The sequence below is a fragment of the Strongylocentrotus purpuratus genome, unplaced genomic scaffold (assembly GCF_000002235.5).
Source record: "Strongylocentrotus purpuratus isolate Spur 01 unplaced genomic scaffold, Spur_5.0 spur5_scaffold_20, whole genome shotgun sequence".
Classification (NCBI taxonomy): Eukaryota; Metazoa; Echinodermata; class Echinoidea; order Camarodonta; family Strongylocentrotidae; genus Strongylocentrotus; species Strongylocentrotus purpuratus.
Genome location: NW_022145606.1, coordinates 8140878 through 8154703, shown reverse-complemented (window position 1 = coordinate 8154703; position 13826 = coordinate 8140878). Strand labels below are relative to the sequence as shown.

At 38.5% G+C, this 13826-nt stretch overlaps 1 protein-coding gene across 1 annotated transcript in view; it reads right to left on the bottom strand.

The window, feature by feature from the left end:
* LOC105439109 (glycine N-methyltransferase) overlaps positions 1 to 9466 on the bottom strand; it is a 38489-nt gene extending 29023 nt beyond the window's left edge. Inside the window, exons 1-3 of the mRNA XM_030992692.1 lie at positions 9299 to 9466; positions 7792 to 7940; positions 406 to 521 (exon numbers count right to left, since the gene is read on the bottom strand). Of these exons, the coding sequence (XP_030848552.1) occupies positions 406 to 521; positions 7792 to 7940; positions 9299 to 9301 (268 nt within the window). The 5' untranslated portion in view covers positions 9302 to 9466. The remainder of the gene's footprint in view (positions 1 to 405; positions 522 to 7791; positions 7941 to 9298) is intronic.
* Between the last annotated feature and the right edge of the window lie 4360 nt (positions 9467 to 13826).

Below are 13826 nucleotides of genomic sequence, written 5' to 3'. Positions count from 1 at the left end.
GTTTTTGTAATGATTACTGTTCTTGTATAAATTAGCTTATCACAGTGGGTGGATATAATGTTGATACCATCTCAGAACGTTATTGATCAATGAAGATTAATCTGTTTCGGGAAGATTTAAACTTTGTCTAGAATGAATCATATTGTCGTTTGTCGCTATCATTTGAGGAAAAGATATAAGAACAAATCATTCTAACTTCATGGGAAATAGGGTATGATTGGTCAAAGTTTGTATTTTCTTTTGCTCTTGTATGTAGTAATATTGTATTAAAATAAAAGAGAATAAATAAAATGTTTACATGAATGACAAGTGTAAACGTAGCTACTCACAAAATATATAAAATGGCCTTACGATTGTATAAGTTTGGCTATTATTTTGGTTTAAAAAGATCAAAACATGCCTTACCCCAGTCTTTAAGTCCAAGACGTTCCTTTTCAGCTCTGGCGTAGGAGAGCATCGCTTCAGCATCATCACAGCTAACAACCTCCATTTCATGCTTGAGCAGAAATAAAGAGTCCACACTGCAAAGGGATGGTAATAATGATCACAATATAATTAACAAATACTAAAACGTTTAAAGGTGAACTTCAAAGAAAATCACAAATATGTCAACTAATGTATCACTAGAAACTGGTAAGCTAACAGATAGCCACCGTACAAGTTTTAGGTCAACTACATATCGGGTGATTTATAAAAATACAAATACAACCACCTCCAGTAGCAGCTGGGATATGCGAGAGATTCGCCGGAAAAATAACGATGTTTTTAATGACGTCACTATATGGACCAACACTGCCCAAGCAGACGACATCCCATAGAGAATGAACATAATTGCAAAGCTATTATTTCTCAAATTATAATGAGTTTAGTGTATATAAATGTAATGGCATGTCAAACCATTCAAAGGGGGATATGACCCGATTCCGATAACTAAAATCTTTTGCTTGTAAATACGAAGGATATGTGTTAATTAACGATCAAAGAAACCAGACTTTCGAATTGAAAACCCCCCGGAATGATATCAGGACGGCATTTGTTCCCTCTTGAAACGCCGAACATACCGCGCTGTGTGCAGCTGAATATTCAATACCGCCTTATTTTGTTTACAAGCGACAAATTCCTTTATTTTTGTATCGGTGCATTTGTCATCAAAATAAAACCGTGTGCGGGGTTTAGAGTGAGGCAATAGATTATAATTTTAGCCTGACGGTAGTGAAGTAAGAGAAAGAACTCAAGAGAAGATGTAAACACAGGCACTGAAAATGTGTGTGATGTCATGGGACATCGTCTGCTTGTGCAAATCGTGTCCATACAGTGATCTCACACATCTCAGGAGCGTTCGGAGAGCTCTTCAGGTGCTATGCCGGGGCTGTATTTAAGCGTTTTATAATTTATAATAATAATCACCTCGAATGTTTCCAAGCATTGAAGTTTGATAACCTTGTCGAATCACAGTTTCAACTTTGCAATAATGAAATTAAGTTAGTTTTTAAAATCAATGAACATCAACTTTAAAGATAAACTTCAGTTCTGGTAAAAAAAAATAAAAATGAATTCTCACAGACTCAAACAAAACATACACTGAATGTTCAACACTACAAATAAACACAATTTGCCAAACGATTGTGGTAGAAAATGTATACTGGCTGAGTAATGAACATAAACAGATAAGGAAATCAAGGTAAGAAGCCCTGACATCATTTGTGTAGTCCCATATACATCTGTATGTGTGCAGTGCTTGTTACTTTATCAAGACTGGGCCACATTTATTATGATTTTGATGACTCCAGAACCTTGCAGTACACACCAATACTTACATGCTACTTGCAACAATTTTTTTTTCTGATCCAATCCACACCTTGTCTTTCACAATGCAATCGCATGACTTGGGGGGAGGGGGGAGGGGGTGTTTCACAAAAACTAAGATCGACTTTAAGTAGGACTTAACTATGGCAGGCCATTCATGCCACTGGTTGCTCTCACTATTGGTATCTCAATTATGATCTTTAGATAATATTTTTTCCTTCAATCATGAACTATCAAAAAGTGTAAATTCTGTAGATTTGTGACTTTGATTTGTAACTCTCATGAGAGACCAATACCAGTAAATGGTGAGAGAAACAGTGGCATTAGCGGCCTGCCATAGTTAAGTCCAACTTAAAGTCGATCTTAGTCTTTGTGAAACACCCCCCAGAACTCAACTTTATCTTTAACGAAGAACAACATTTCCGTTGTGATTAAAATATTACCCATTTGTATGATGGTCAATAAATGTATGATCAATAAAGTGATGTTTTAAGAATAAGTAAAATGATAGTAATTAATGATACCAAAAAAAAAAATTACCTTGAATAATATGGCGATGAAAGGAAAGTGAGCAATTGTGATAGTGTTACTGCAATATGTTGCTGGTACCAGGTGGTTCAAAATGGTGCAGCTGTTTTTGTTACTTTGTGCATGGCGCTTTTGATATTTTTATATTCGCACTAGACATATTATGACTTGGGCAGTAGATATCAAGTACATTTGGCGCGCGTAAGAAATATATTATTAATATTATTATAATAATAATGACAAGTATTCTTATTATATACTATTATGAAACAACTAATAACAAACAAATTTGATGTACCGCCAACTGGTAGGAACTTATTGGAGGCGAAATTAAACAAAACTATAAAGAGTCGCTATCATGCAGACATAAAATAAGTTCCATGTTTTAATATGTACAATACCAATGAAATATAGGGGAGAGAGAGAGAGATTTGCAGCAATTACAAATTATTCAATGCAATCCATTCCGACTTCGTCAGTTCTAGGGGCTGGTGTTTGTATGTATGCCTGCTGCCTACTTCACAATTGTAATGCCAATATTTTGGATAATTCTCTTTTGTACTTATACCTGATTAAATGTATAAATGTTTACATGCATGTACTTAAATATTGAATTAAGAAATGCATGGGCCAGTTTTTGCACATAAATCAGAAACAAATTAGGAATTATAGTGATTACCATGCCTGATGATTATCATGATCATCATCATTATCATACTGGCATACATTTTAATCTGACACTTTACGGTGGGCAACACTGAGCCTACATGAATAACTGGTTAATAGAAATCTTCTTTCAGGTTCACTACTCGAGCTTTTCCCTGCATATATCTTTCGCACAATGAAAGTTCAAGTTCAGGTCAACCATGGAGTTACTAAGCTAGTAACTCCATGGGTCAACACACACACTAGTCCACCCCCTGGACTGTTGTGCACGATTTCGCTATCGTCTGGTCTGGTTGAGTGCACACCGCATTGCGCCCACAAACACACACACCCACCCATACGCACATGCAGAATAGTCGTACTCCCACAACTGGGGTAAGTGAAACTATGGTGGCCCTGAAGGGACATCGCGAATAGACTAAATCGTGAAAAATATGCGATAAAATTCACGATATCGTCAATTTTATCGCATATTTTTCACGAAGAAATTCACGAAATTGACGATATCGTGAACTTTATCGTGAACTTTTCACGATGAAATTGACGATATCGTGAATTTTATCGTGAAAAGTTCACGATATAAAGTTCACGATATCGTCAATTTTATCGTGTACTCTATCGTGTACTCTATCGTGTACTCTCCTGACGGGCGCTTCGTAAACAAAACCAGACCTAGCTAGGGGAGACAGAGAGAAGAAAAAAGGGAAAGGGAAAGAGAAGATAAAAGGAAAGAAAGAATAATAAGAAGAAAAGAGGGAAACGGGGGGGGGGGGCGAAGGGCTCTTGCCTCCTCCTCACTTCCCCCCCCCCCCCCCTCCCCGCCAAAAAATAAATCAGAGAGAGAGAGAGAGAAGGGAAAGGGAAAGGGAAAGAGAAGATAAAAGGAAAGAAAGAAGAGGAAGAAGAAGAAAAGAGGAAAACGGGGAAAGGGCGAAGGACTCTTGCCCCCCCCCCTCCCCCCCCCCCCCCGCCAAAAAATAAATCAGAGAGAGAGAGAGAAGGGAAAGGGAAAGGGAAAGAGAAGATAAAAGGAAAGAAAGAAGAGGAAGAAGAAGAAAAGAGGGAAAAGGGGGCAAAGGGCTTTTGCCTCGTCCCCCCGCCCCCCGCCAAAAAATAAATAAGAGAGAGAGAGAGAGAAGGAAAGGGAAAGAGAAGAAAGAAAGAGAAAAACGAAAAAGAGGGAGAATAGGAAAGAAAGGAAAAGAAAGAAAAGAAAGGAGGCAAGAGCCCTTCGCCCCTGTTTCTCTCTTTTCTTATTCTTTTTCCTCTTCTTTCTTTCCTTTTATATTTTCTTTCCCTCTCCCTTCTCTTTCCCTTTATGGCGGGAGGGGGGAGGGGGAGGTAAGAGCCTTTCGCCCTTCCCCCGTTTCCCTCTTTCGTCTTTTTTTCCTTTCTTTCCTTTTATATTTTCTTTCCCTTTCCCTTTCCCTTCTCTCTATCTCTCTCTCTCTCTCCTATTTATTTGTTGGCGCGGGAGGGGGGAGGAGGCAAGAGCCCCTCTTTTCTTCTTATTCTTCTTCCTTTCCTTTTTTATTCTCTTTCCCTTTCCCTTCTCTCTCTCTCTCTCTCTCTCTCTTATTTATTTTTTGGGCGGGGGGATGCAAGAGCCCTTCGCCCCCGTTTCCCTCTTTTCTTCTTCTTCTTCCTCTTCTTTCTTTCCTTTTATCTTCTCTTCCCCTTACCCTTTCCCTTCTCTCTCTATCTCTTATTTATTTTTTTTGGCGGGGGGTGGGGAGGGAGGAGGCAAGAGCCCTTCGCCCTTCCCCCGTTTCCCTCTTTCCTTCTTATTCCTCTTCTTTCTTTCCTTTTATATTTTCTTACCTTTCCCTTCTCTCTCTTATTTATTTTTGGCGGGGGGGGGGGGGGAGGAGGCAAGAGCCCTTCGCCCTTCCCCTGTTTCCCTCTTATTCCTCTTCTTTCTTTCCCTTTCCCTTCTCTCTCTCTCTCTCTCTCTCTCTTATTTATTTTTTTGGCGGGGGGGGGGGAGGTAAGAGCCTTTCGCCCTTCCCCCGTTTCCCTCTTTCCTTCTTCTTCTTTCTTTCCTTTTATCTTCTCTTTCCCTTTCCCTTTCCCTTCTCTCTCTCTCTGATTTATTTTTTGGCGGGGAGGGGGGGGGGGGGGTGAGGAGGAGGCAAGAGCCCTTCGCCCCCCCCCCCCGTTTCCCTCTTTTCTTCTTATTATTCTTTCTTTCCTTTTATCTTCTCTTTCCCTTTCCCTTTTTTCCTTCTCTCTGTCTCCCCCAGCTAGGGCTGGTTTTGTTTACGAAGCGCCCGTCAGGAGAGTACACGATAGAGTACACGATAGAGTACACGATAAAATTGACGATATCGTGAACTTTATATCGTGAACTTTTCACGATAAAATTCACGATATCGTCAATTTCATCGTGAAAAGTTCACGATAAAGTTCACGATATCGTCAATTTCGTGAATTTCTTCGTGAAAAATATGCGATAAAATTGACGATATCGTGAATTTTATCGCATATTTTTCACGATTTAGTCTATTCGCGATGTCCCTTCAGGGCCACCATATGAATCATTGGAGCATGGACTTACTAGACTCCATGATTGGAGTAAGTGAATGAGCGCGGTAAGATGACTGCGTCATCTGTTGGTTATGTTAGGACGTGGACTACACTGCGCTAAGCTATGTGTATCGCATTTTCATTTCCCCACAGCAACAGTGTAATAGCATGAAGCTAATACAACATTGATAAAATAATGTCTAGTAGTACGCGTGATCCATGTGCGTCGGTGTGTCTGTCTCTCTCTCTCTCTCCCAAACCGTTCCAGCACTTCTCTCTCTCTCTCTCTCTCTCTCTCCTATCCCCACTTTACTGCATAGATCTACGGGTGTGTTTCGAAAATAGTAATGACATGAACGCTAGCGCTTCATTACTTTCAGAGCTGGCAACAGCTGTCAGCGCGCGTTTTTCAAGTACTGTATAAGCTGATATTTTCGCGTACAGATATTTTCGCGAATGACAGGCTAAGAGACATTTTCGCGGGTCGTTGCTTTCGCGAATGACACTTTTGCAGTACTAAGTACTGTACTGTACTTCCGTATTAATTCACTACGCCATGCCTACACGCCATGCTACACATACCATACACAAAGCTATCGGAGAAGACACACCTCCCTGACCAGAGTTAGCTTGTGCGACATGCATACACAAAACATATCGCACAGCATCGCATCGCATCGCACTCGCACTACAAGCTCTGCATCAGCACATAGGGCGCTCGTTAATGCCAATATGGGAAACCCCACTATAGGGAATTCCCGCTAGTGGCGATGACGTAGTTTTGAAAGCACATGTACTAGTACTGTGTGACGTTGCTTACTTGTGCGGCGGGCGTTCAGGCAGTGGAAATTGTTTTGTGTGTCATGTTACGGGTGTTATGCCCGGTGGGGTCACTCCCCTGCAAAGAGTGACACGTATGACCGTTACCACCAATGCATATAACCCCCTTTTGCGGTCAATTTCAAGGACATTTTGTGATATTTAACCCCCTTTTTTACGTCAAAACAAGGACAAAATCCTTCTTTGGAATACCCCTATTTATAAGATTGTAAGGACACTTTCGCAAATTTACCCCTATTTTACCATATTTAAAGGACAAGACTCGGCTCCGAGAATTTTTCTTCCCGGTTTTCTCTTTTCCCTTCCCGGTTTTCTCTTTTCCCTTTTCCTGACCCCTATTTATCAATTTCGGGGACACCTGTGCACCCCTATTTTCTTTATTTCAAGGAATATTTTGTCCGCGGACATTGCTTGAAATTGACCCCTTTTTCCGCGATTTTGGTAACGGTCATGCGGTCCGGAAGTCACATTGAGTGACCCCACCGGGGTGTTATGCCTGAGAATGTGTGTTTGTGGATGTTGTTTACTTGTGGTGGTAGATTTATTTTGAAACGATGAAGTCCGTAGGTCCAAACAATCATAGATTCAGTGAGTTGTTTCTCTCCCTTTGCCCATAAATGTTCTCATTGTTTATGACTCGTTTACTAGTACTTACCGTACCGGCAAATATAGAGCGAGAAGGCTGATCGATTTTAAGATAGGGGTGCGAGCGTAATGCATGGTGATTAAAATACCAAGTTGACAACGGTTACAGAAGAGTAAGAGACGTTTGAAAAATGATAACTTCCCCACTTGCTGTCGCGGAAAGTGGAATCACCGAGTGAGTGTTGCAAGCTGTGCAAATGCAACCGCTGCTACACAATAAGCTGAGTGAGTGTGGGCGCGGCATGTACATGTTCGTAGTAGTGGCAGTGGCTAGGCAAATGGCGCTGGCGATCGAGAGGATAATATTACGCTGATATTTTCGCGCTCAGGAATGATGAGGTGGTAATATTTTCGCGTGTTGATAATTTCGCGATAATTTTCAATTCGCGAAAATTCGCGAAAATAAAACCCTCGCGAAAATAACAGCTTATTGAACATAATACGCGTGGCGCTGTTTTCTTTGAATAAAGAAGGGTGGCGCTATATGTTGGAAATCAAGAACCAGTGACGCTCTGTTGGGCAAAACCAAGAACGCGTCGCACGCGCGCTACATGTTATCTATGGTCACGAGGCCCTTGATTATCATTATCATCATTATTATTATCATCATTAAGTATCATTATAAGTTGTTATAAGTACTATTAGTAGTAGCATATAGACCTAGTAGTAATATTATTCTCATTATCATTATAATAATGAACATGATATGTTATGTTATTTTTATTATTGATATTATCATAATCACAATCGTCATCATCAACATCTTCGTTTGAATCTTACCCTGATCCGCAGGCTACGTCAAGGACGCGATGACATTTGTGACCCTGCAAAACTCCCAGCAACCAGCTCTTGTAACCGGACGACCGCTCCGCCAACGGACCGAGCTTGTGGACAGCATCGCTGTCATCAAATGGATTCGAAACGTCTTGCTGTAATTGTAACATATATAATAAATTTGTCAATGATTGACTAATAAAATATAAATCACAAAATTGATGTGCATTGTCACATTTGTTTGACAGATCATGACAATTATATTTTCTGTGAAAATATGCAAATTAAGCATGAATATGCACAAGCTACAAAGAACTGGTATTCATCTACTGGTTTCAACTGGTAAATCAACTGGCCATCATCTACTGGTTTTCAACTGGTATCTACTGAAAATAACTGGTCTCAAATGGTCCACTCTGGTTTTATGGGTTTTAAACTGGAATCAACTGGCAGATGTACCAGTATAAGGCCTATTGCTTTTAACTGGTATCAACTGGTGTAACAATTTAATACCAGTATGGTTTATTGGTTTTAACTGGTTGTTTTCAGCGTGCCAGTAGAGTCAATTAGTGTTATTCCGGTAGCGCGTACTAAGTTAGCGCGTACTTAGTTAGTTCACATTTTTATGGAGTGCCTGTTGCAAATTAATTTACCCTGTACAGATTATTTTAATCCTTCAATGAAAAGTGTCCAAAAAAATAATTTTGCAATGAAATGTGAAGAAAAAGATAATATGAGTATGAGCTAAATTTCAACAAAGTCTTTGGTAGATTATCTGTTTCATGAATATTGAAGGAGTAAGATGAAACCTAGCATTCCATAGAAGTGTGAACTAAGATTCTTGTTTAGTCTGGACTTAGTCCCGGCTTAACTTATGAGAATACCACCCAATGGGTTTTAAACTGGGATATACTGGTGCATGCATGTGTAGTTTACCAGTTGTGTCAACTGGTTACAATTATGGTACCAGTTGAATCCAGTTGAAACCAGTAGAATAAACTGGCACATATCCCAGTTCCGTCAACTGGAATCAACTGGTATACCAGTTGATTCTAGTTGATACCAGTTGAAAATCCAACTGGTTTCAACTGTTTTTGGGACCTGGGCTGGAAATCAGCACAATCTATATAATTACAATCATTTACTAAAACACCAATATTTTCTTGCAGATCGTCTTCCATTATGATTAGTATGAGTAGTAATAAACACAACTGCACCAAAGACATCGACACAATACACAACAAATGTATGTAAATAATAATTTATACCGTCAGTCTAGACAAATCAGTCAAAGATTCATCAGTCACACACTCAACTTCACGCACAGCATATACACACACACACAATCCCATCAACACTCCAGCGCACATTGATAGCAGTAACATTCTGGAGACGGAGTTAACATGTAACTAAACCTTGCCATGATGTACGAAAAATAAGAGCAGAATTACAGAACATGTCAAATGTGAGATTCATAAAGTTGACACTCAAGAAATGATTAATTAGAACTTACCATGTTGTGTTATCACCACGACTATGATCTCGTTAAACGTATACAGTCCCTTTCGTTACTCGACCCTGGCGGTAATCTAACTCAACGTCAACATATTGATGCATAGGTCTATACACTATGAACTTGACGGGCAAAGAAAGATCGAGGACAAAATATAGCGTTCCTCATATTGATATGTGTATCTTTACCGCTAGTTTTGTTCTTTTATTTGGTGTATTGTGTGTGTCTGTGTGTGTGTCCTTTTGTGTGTGAATGTCTGTGTGTGCTTTGTTATGTATGCAAGTGTGCTGTGTGTGTGCATGTTTGGTGTGTGAGTGTTTTATTTTTACGTCAATCTTGGTTGTTGTTGTTGTTGTTTTAATTTATAGGCGTTTTTCATTCAGAAGTGAATATTTACGCCTCTTCTCTCAGGATTGATACGTCAATCTTGAGTAGTCTTTTTCCAGACTTGTATGTGTGTATAGAGTTTGTTGTGCCATTGGTTTTCTAAATAGTTAATAATGGATACCATTGTTGAATAAGATGTGAACATAATGTTAATTGTGCATATGTTGATTGCGGTGCATTTCAACAGAATCTACTAGGAAATGTTGATCTTTTGCATGTAAATGCCAGGAGTTTATGTACGAATTATGATGATTTGTTACAATTGTTGTCTTGCTTAAAGCATGATTTTTCTGTAATAGGTGTCTCTGAAACTTGGTTTAAAACTACAACTGATATAATGTTTCAGATACCTGGCTATCCTTTTGTTCATATTATGTAGAGCAGAAAAGAATGGCGGTGGGGTATGTTTGTACATTAAAGATTCATGGTATAAAATTGTTTTTGTTGAAATAACAAGCTTCAGTACAAATATTATTGTTGGATGTGTATATAGGTTTCCTAACTATTATAGTTCATCCTTTGTTGAAAATTTAGAACATCAGCTACATATATTGAGTAAAGAAAACAAGGAAATATATTCAATGGGTGACTTCAACATCAATTTATTAAATTATAATAATGACCATAGTGTTAAAGATTTTGTTGATTTTATGTACTCATTTGGATTATTTTCTCTTGTCACTATACCTACCCTTATAACTGAAATTAGTGCAACATTGATTGACAATATTTTCACAAGCTGCATTCAAAATAAGTTTAGCTCAGGTGTAATATGTTCAGATATTTCAGATCATATGCCTACATTTTGTGTAAAAAAAAAGGACTCTGTAGTAACTTAAAAGAGATGGACAGGTTTTGAAGCGGAGAATAAATGATAAAACAATCTCAAGGTTCAAGCAACACTTGGCTGAAATTGATTGGAAGGATCTGCTTTCATTGGAAGGCGTCAAATATTTCTCAAATTATATAATTTATGTTTCCCATTAGTTGAGGTAACATTAAAGAGTAAATGTTAAACGCCTTGGGTAACTCGTGTGTTATTGAAATCAATAAACCGCAAACATAAGCTTTATGGTAGTTATGTCAAGAGACCAACATCTGTCTTAACTTTGCTAGGTCCCTCTACTGTCACTTTCGTGAGTGGTTACCTGAGAGCCAGTGTTTCTCGAAGACAATTGAGACATATTAGCAACAGCATACGTGAAATCAAGTGTAGGACAGAACGCTACAGAAAAAGTGCTTTACCCTATCTAGTAAGGCTTTTGAACCAGCCATGATGTGGCATCCGGTCTGTTCAACTTGTTTGATGGCATAATACTGCCAAACTTTGTGAATTATATGTATTGTTTCTTCAATTGCAATCTTTGCCTGAACACACCTACAATTCGCCAAATCTTAATGCATTATATTTCAGATTCAATTAACTATCTTGGATTGAACATTTGTATAATCTTTACTCTTCGTATTATATACTGTCGATTTCATAATTACATATTGTTTCGTTGAAGGAACATAAACTATACTTTTTTCATGCATTATCATCAGTTACAAGTATCATGTTTAATATAAGTTAACCGCTTCGGCATCATCACCCTCCCCCCCCCCCCCCCCTCTCCCGCGCGAAGCGCGGAAGTTCTGATGTATCCTTAAATCATTAATGAAAGAAGACGATTCGTTGTACCATTCGCGACTCTTAATCCTTGTCTGAATTCATTTTCCCAGCTTAGACGTTAGATCAAATTATTAGAGAAAGAAGACGATTCGTCGTAACGTTTTCGACTCTTAATTAGCCCTATTGGTCTTGACTCAGTTCCCCCCTCTCGCGCAAAGCGCGGAAGCTTTGACATGTCCTTAAATTATTAGAGAATGCAGACGCCTCGGTCTACTGTTCTCGACTTTTAATCCCTATATGAATTCAGTTTTCCCCTCCCTAGACGTGCCCTTAAAGGTAATACAAAGTTTTGGGAAATTTTGAAAATTGGGTGGATCGTGATTCTTACAATTTTTTATATATTTGGATGTATTATAAGCACTAGAAAATTGAGCCCCTAAAACACTTCTGCTTTTGAGAAAAATTGAATATAAAAATTTACCGGTGCTCCCGGTAAATGTTGATGAATTTCAAATAGCGCCTACGGCTGTATAATGGTAGCTGCGACCATGAAAATCTCAGAATATGTAGTTACGATATATATTTTCCAAACCGTAATAGCTAATCGGTCGAGTTTAGTCAAGAAATGGTGTTTTATAGCATAATTAATATATTGACATTGAAAGGGAGCTATACAACATTAAGAGTTTATTATTTACAATTTCATAACTTTAGACTCGATTTCAACCGCGACAACGATCACTGAATATTGTAGGATCACATATGCTTCCAATATGTTCATTTGAACCAAATTCATGACCCCATACCAAAACTTTGTATTACCTTTAAATTATTAGATAAAGAAGACGATTCGTTTTACCGTTCTCGACTCTTAATCCTTAAGTCTGAATTAAGTTTCCCCGAAAATGTTAAAACTCTTATATGCGTGTCTGTCTTGCTCCCTCGACGAGACGACTCCACATAATAACCACCCTTCTCTATTTTACTCCCACCCTCCTTTCTCAGGCTCTTACCCCCTCTCTCTTCTCTTTCATCCCCCATTTTGTTTTTCCCTTTTCTCTTTTTTTTCCTTTCTCCTTTTTGTTTCTTTTCTTTCTTTTACTTTCTTTCCTCTCATCCCTTTTTTTATGTTTTTCACTTTCTTTCTTCTCTTCTCTTTCCTTTCTGTTCCTTTCTTTTTTTATTTTCCTTTCTTTCCTTTCTTTCTTTTTTCCCCTTTATTCCCTCCCCCTTCTCTCTTTTTTCCGACGGCAGCGTAATTTTACTGACAATATCCTGACAGGTGGGGGGGGGGGGAGTGGAGGTCGCACCCCACACCCCCAACCCCTTTAGAGACGGCCCTGCATGATACTAGATGTAGACTTTGGTAGTATACATTTTTAATATGAGAGAAATTGTGAGAAGGCCCTTGAGACTGTTATACGGGACTCTTGCAGCCGTATAGCAGCCGTATCATTACGTATTCTAGTCAAAACACTTTCACATGATTGGTAATAAAAGCTTCCATTTCATTTTTTGAAAGGGTGGTGGGCGTTTCCAAAACTGGTCTTTACCTTTAATCATTTTTCACAATGCCTTCCACACAAGGCTGTCGGATTTATATTTGTTGATTTCGAGTAGTATAGCCCGAGTACCTTTACTAAATGTAACTTAAACATGATACACATGTCATGTCTTAAGTCCCTTTAAACATTCGCTCATGACACCCAAGCTCAGTGAGTGCAAAAATAACAATGACATAATATGAAATCAAAACCACAGTTTCCTGGGTATGCATATCTTAATTAAGCTGAAGTGGCTTGAATACAAGTAGAAGGTATATATCACTCGTTCAAAACGGCAAAGGCCACGCTATACTTAATATTTGTTTGGTTGGTTTATTGTTAAATACTTCAAAGATACAGTTCGGAGGCTGAAATTGAAATTATATTTTATTGAATGTTCTGTACTACAATTAAGAACATAAACAAAATGATTCATATACAAATACAACTTAATGGTGCTGTAATTACTCAACAAGACTCACATATATAGGAGTATATAACTATGCAAAGACCCATCATGGAATAAACATGTTAATTATATATCTAACAGCTTATCAGATAATAAATCACTAAATGGCATTTTAAAGCTTCCCACACATATGTTTCTCAGATGTTATTCTAATAGCCCTTTCAAATACTATTTCGCAAATCAGAATTTGTTTTAAATGTTATTTGGTACCCCTATATATGATGTTTACAATAAGACTCGATGCATATTTTGGGGGCATTTTTTTATTTTTTAGTCACAACATCATTCGAATTCTTCTTTGGGGGTAATTGTTTGATATAAATACTCACTAATATGTGGAGTATTCAAAGTAGAGTGATTGAATGATGTAAATGTACTGGGAGTAGCAAATGCGGGGGGGGGGGAACAAATGGCATGCCTCCGGTCATCAGCGTAACATTTCACTTTTGCGTACCCTTACCCACCAGTTGCCCCTGCTCCTTTTAATCTTTTTTCTTGCCATGGTTTGTATTTGTG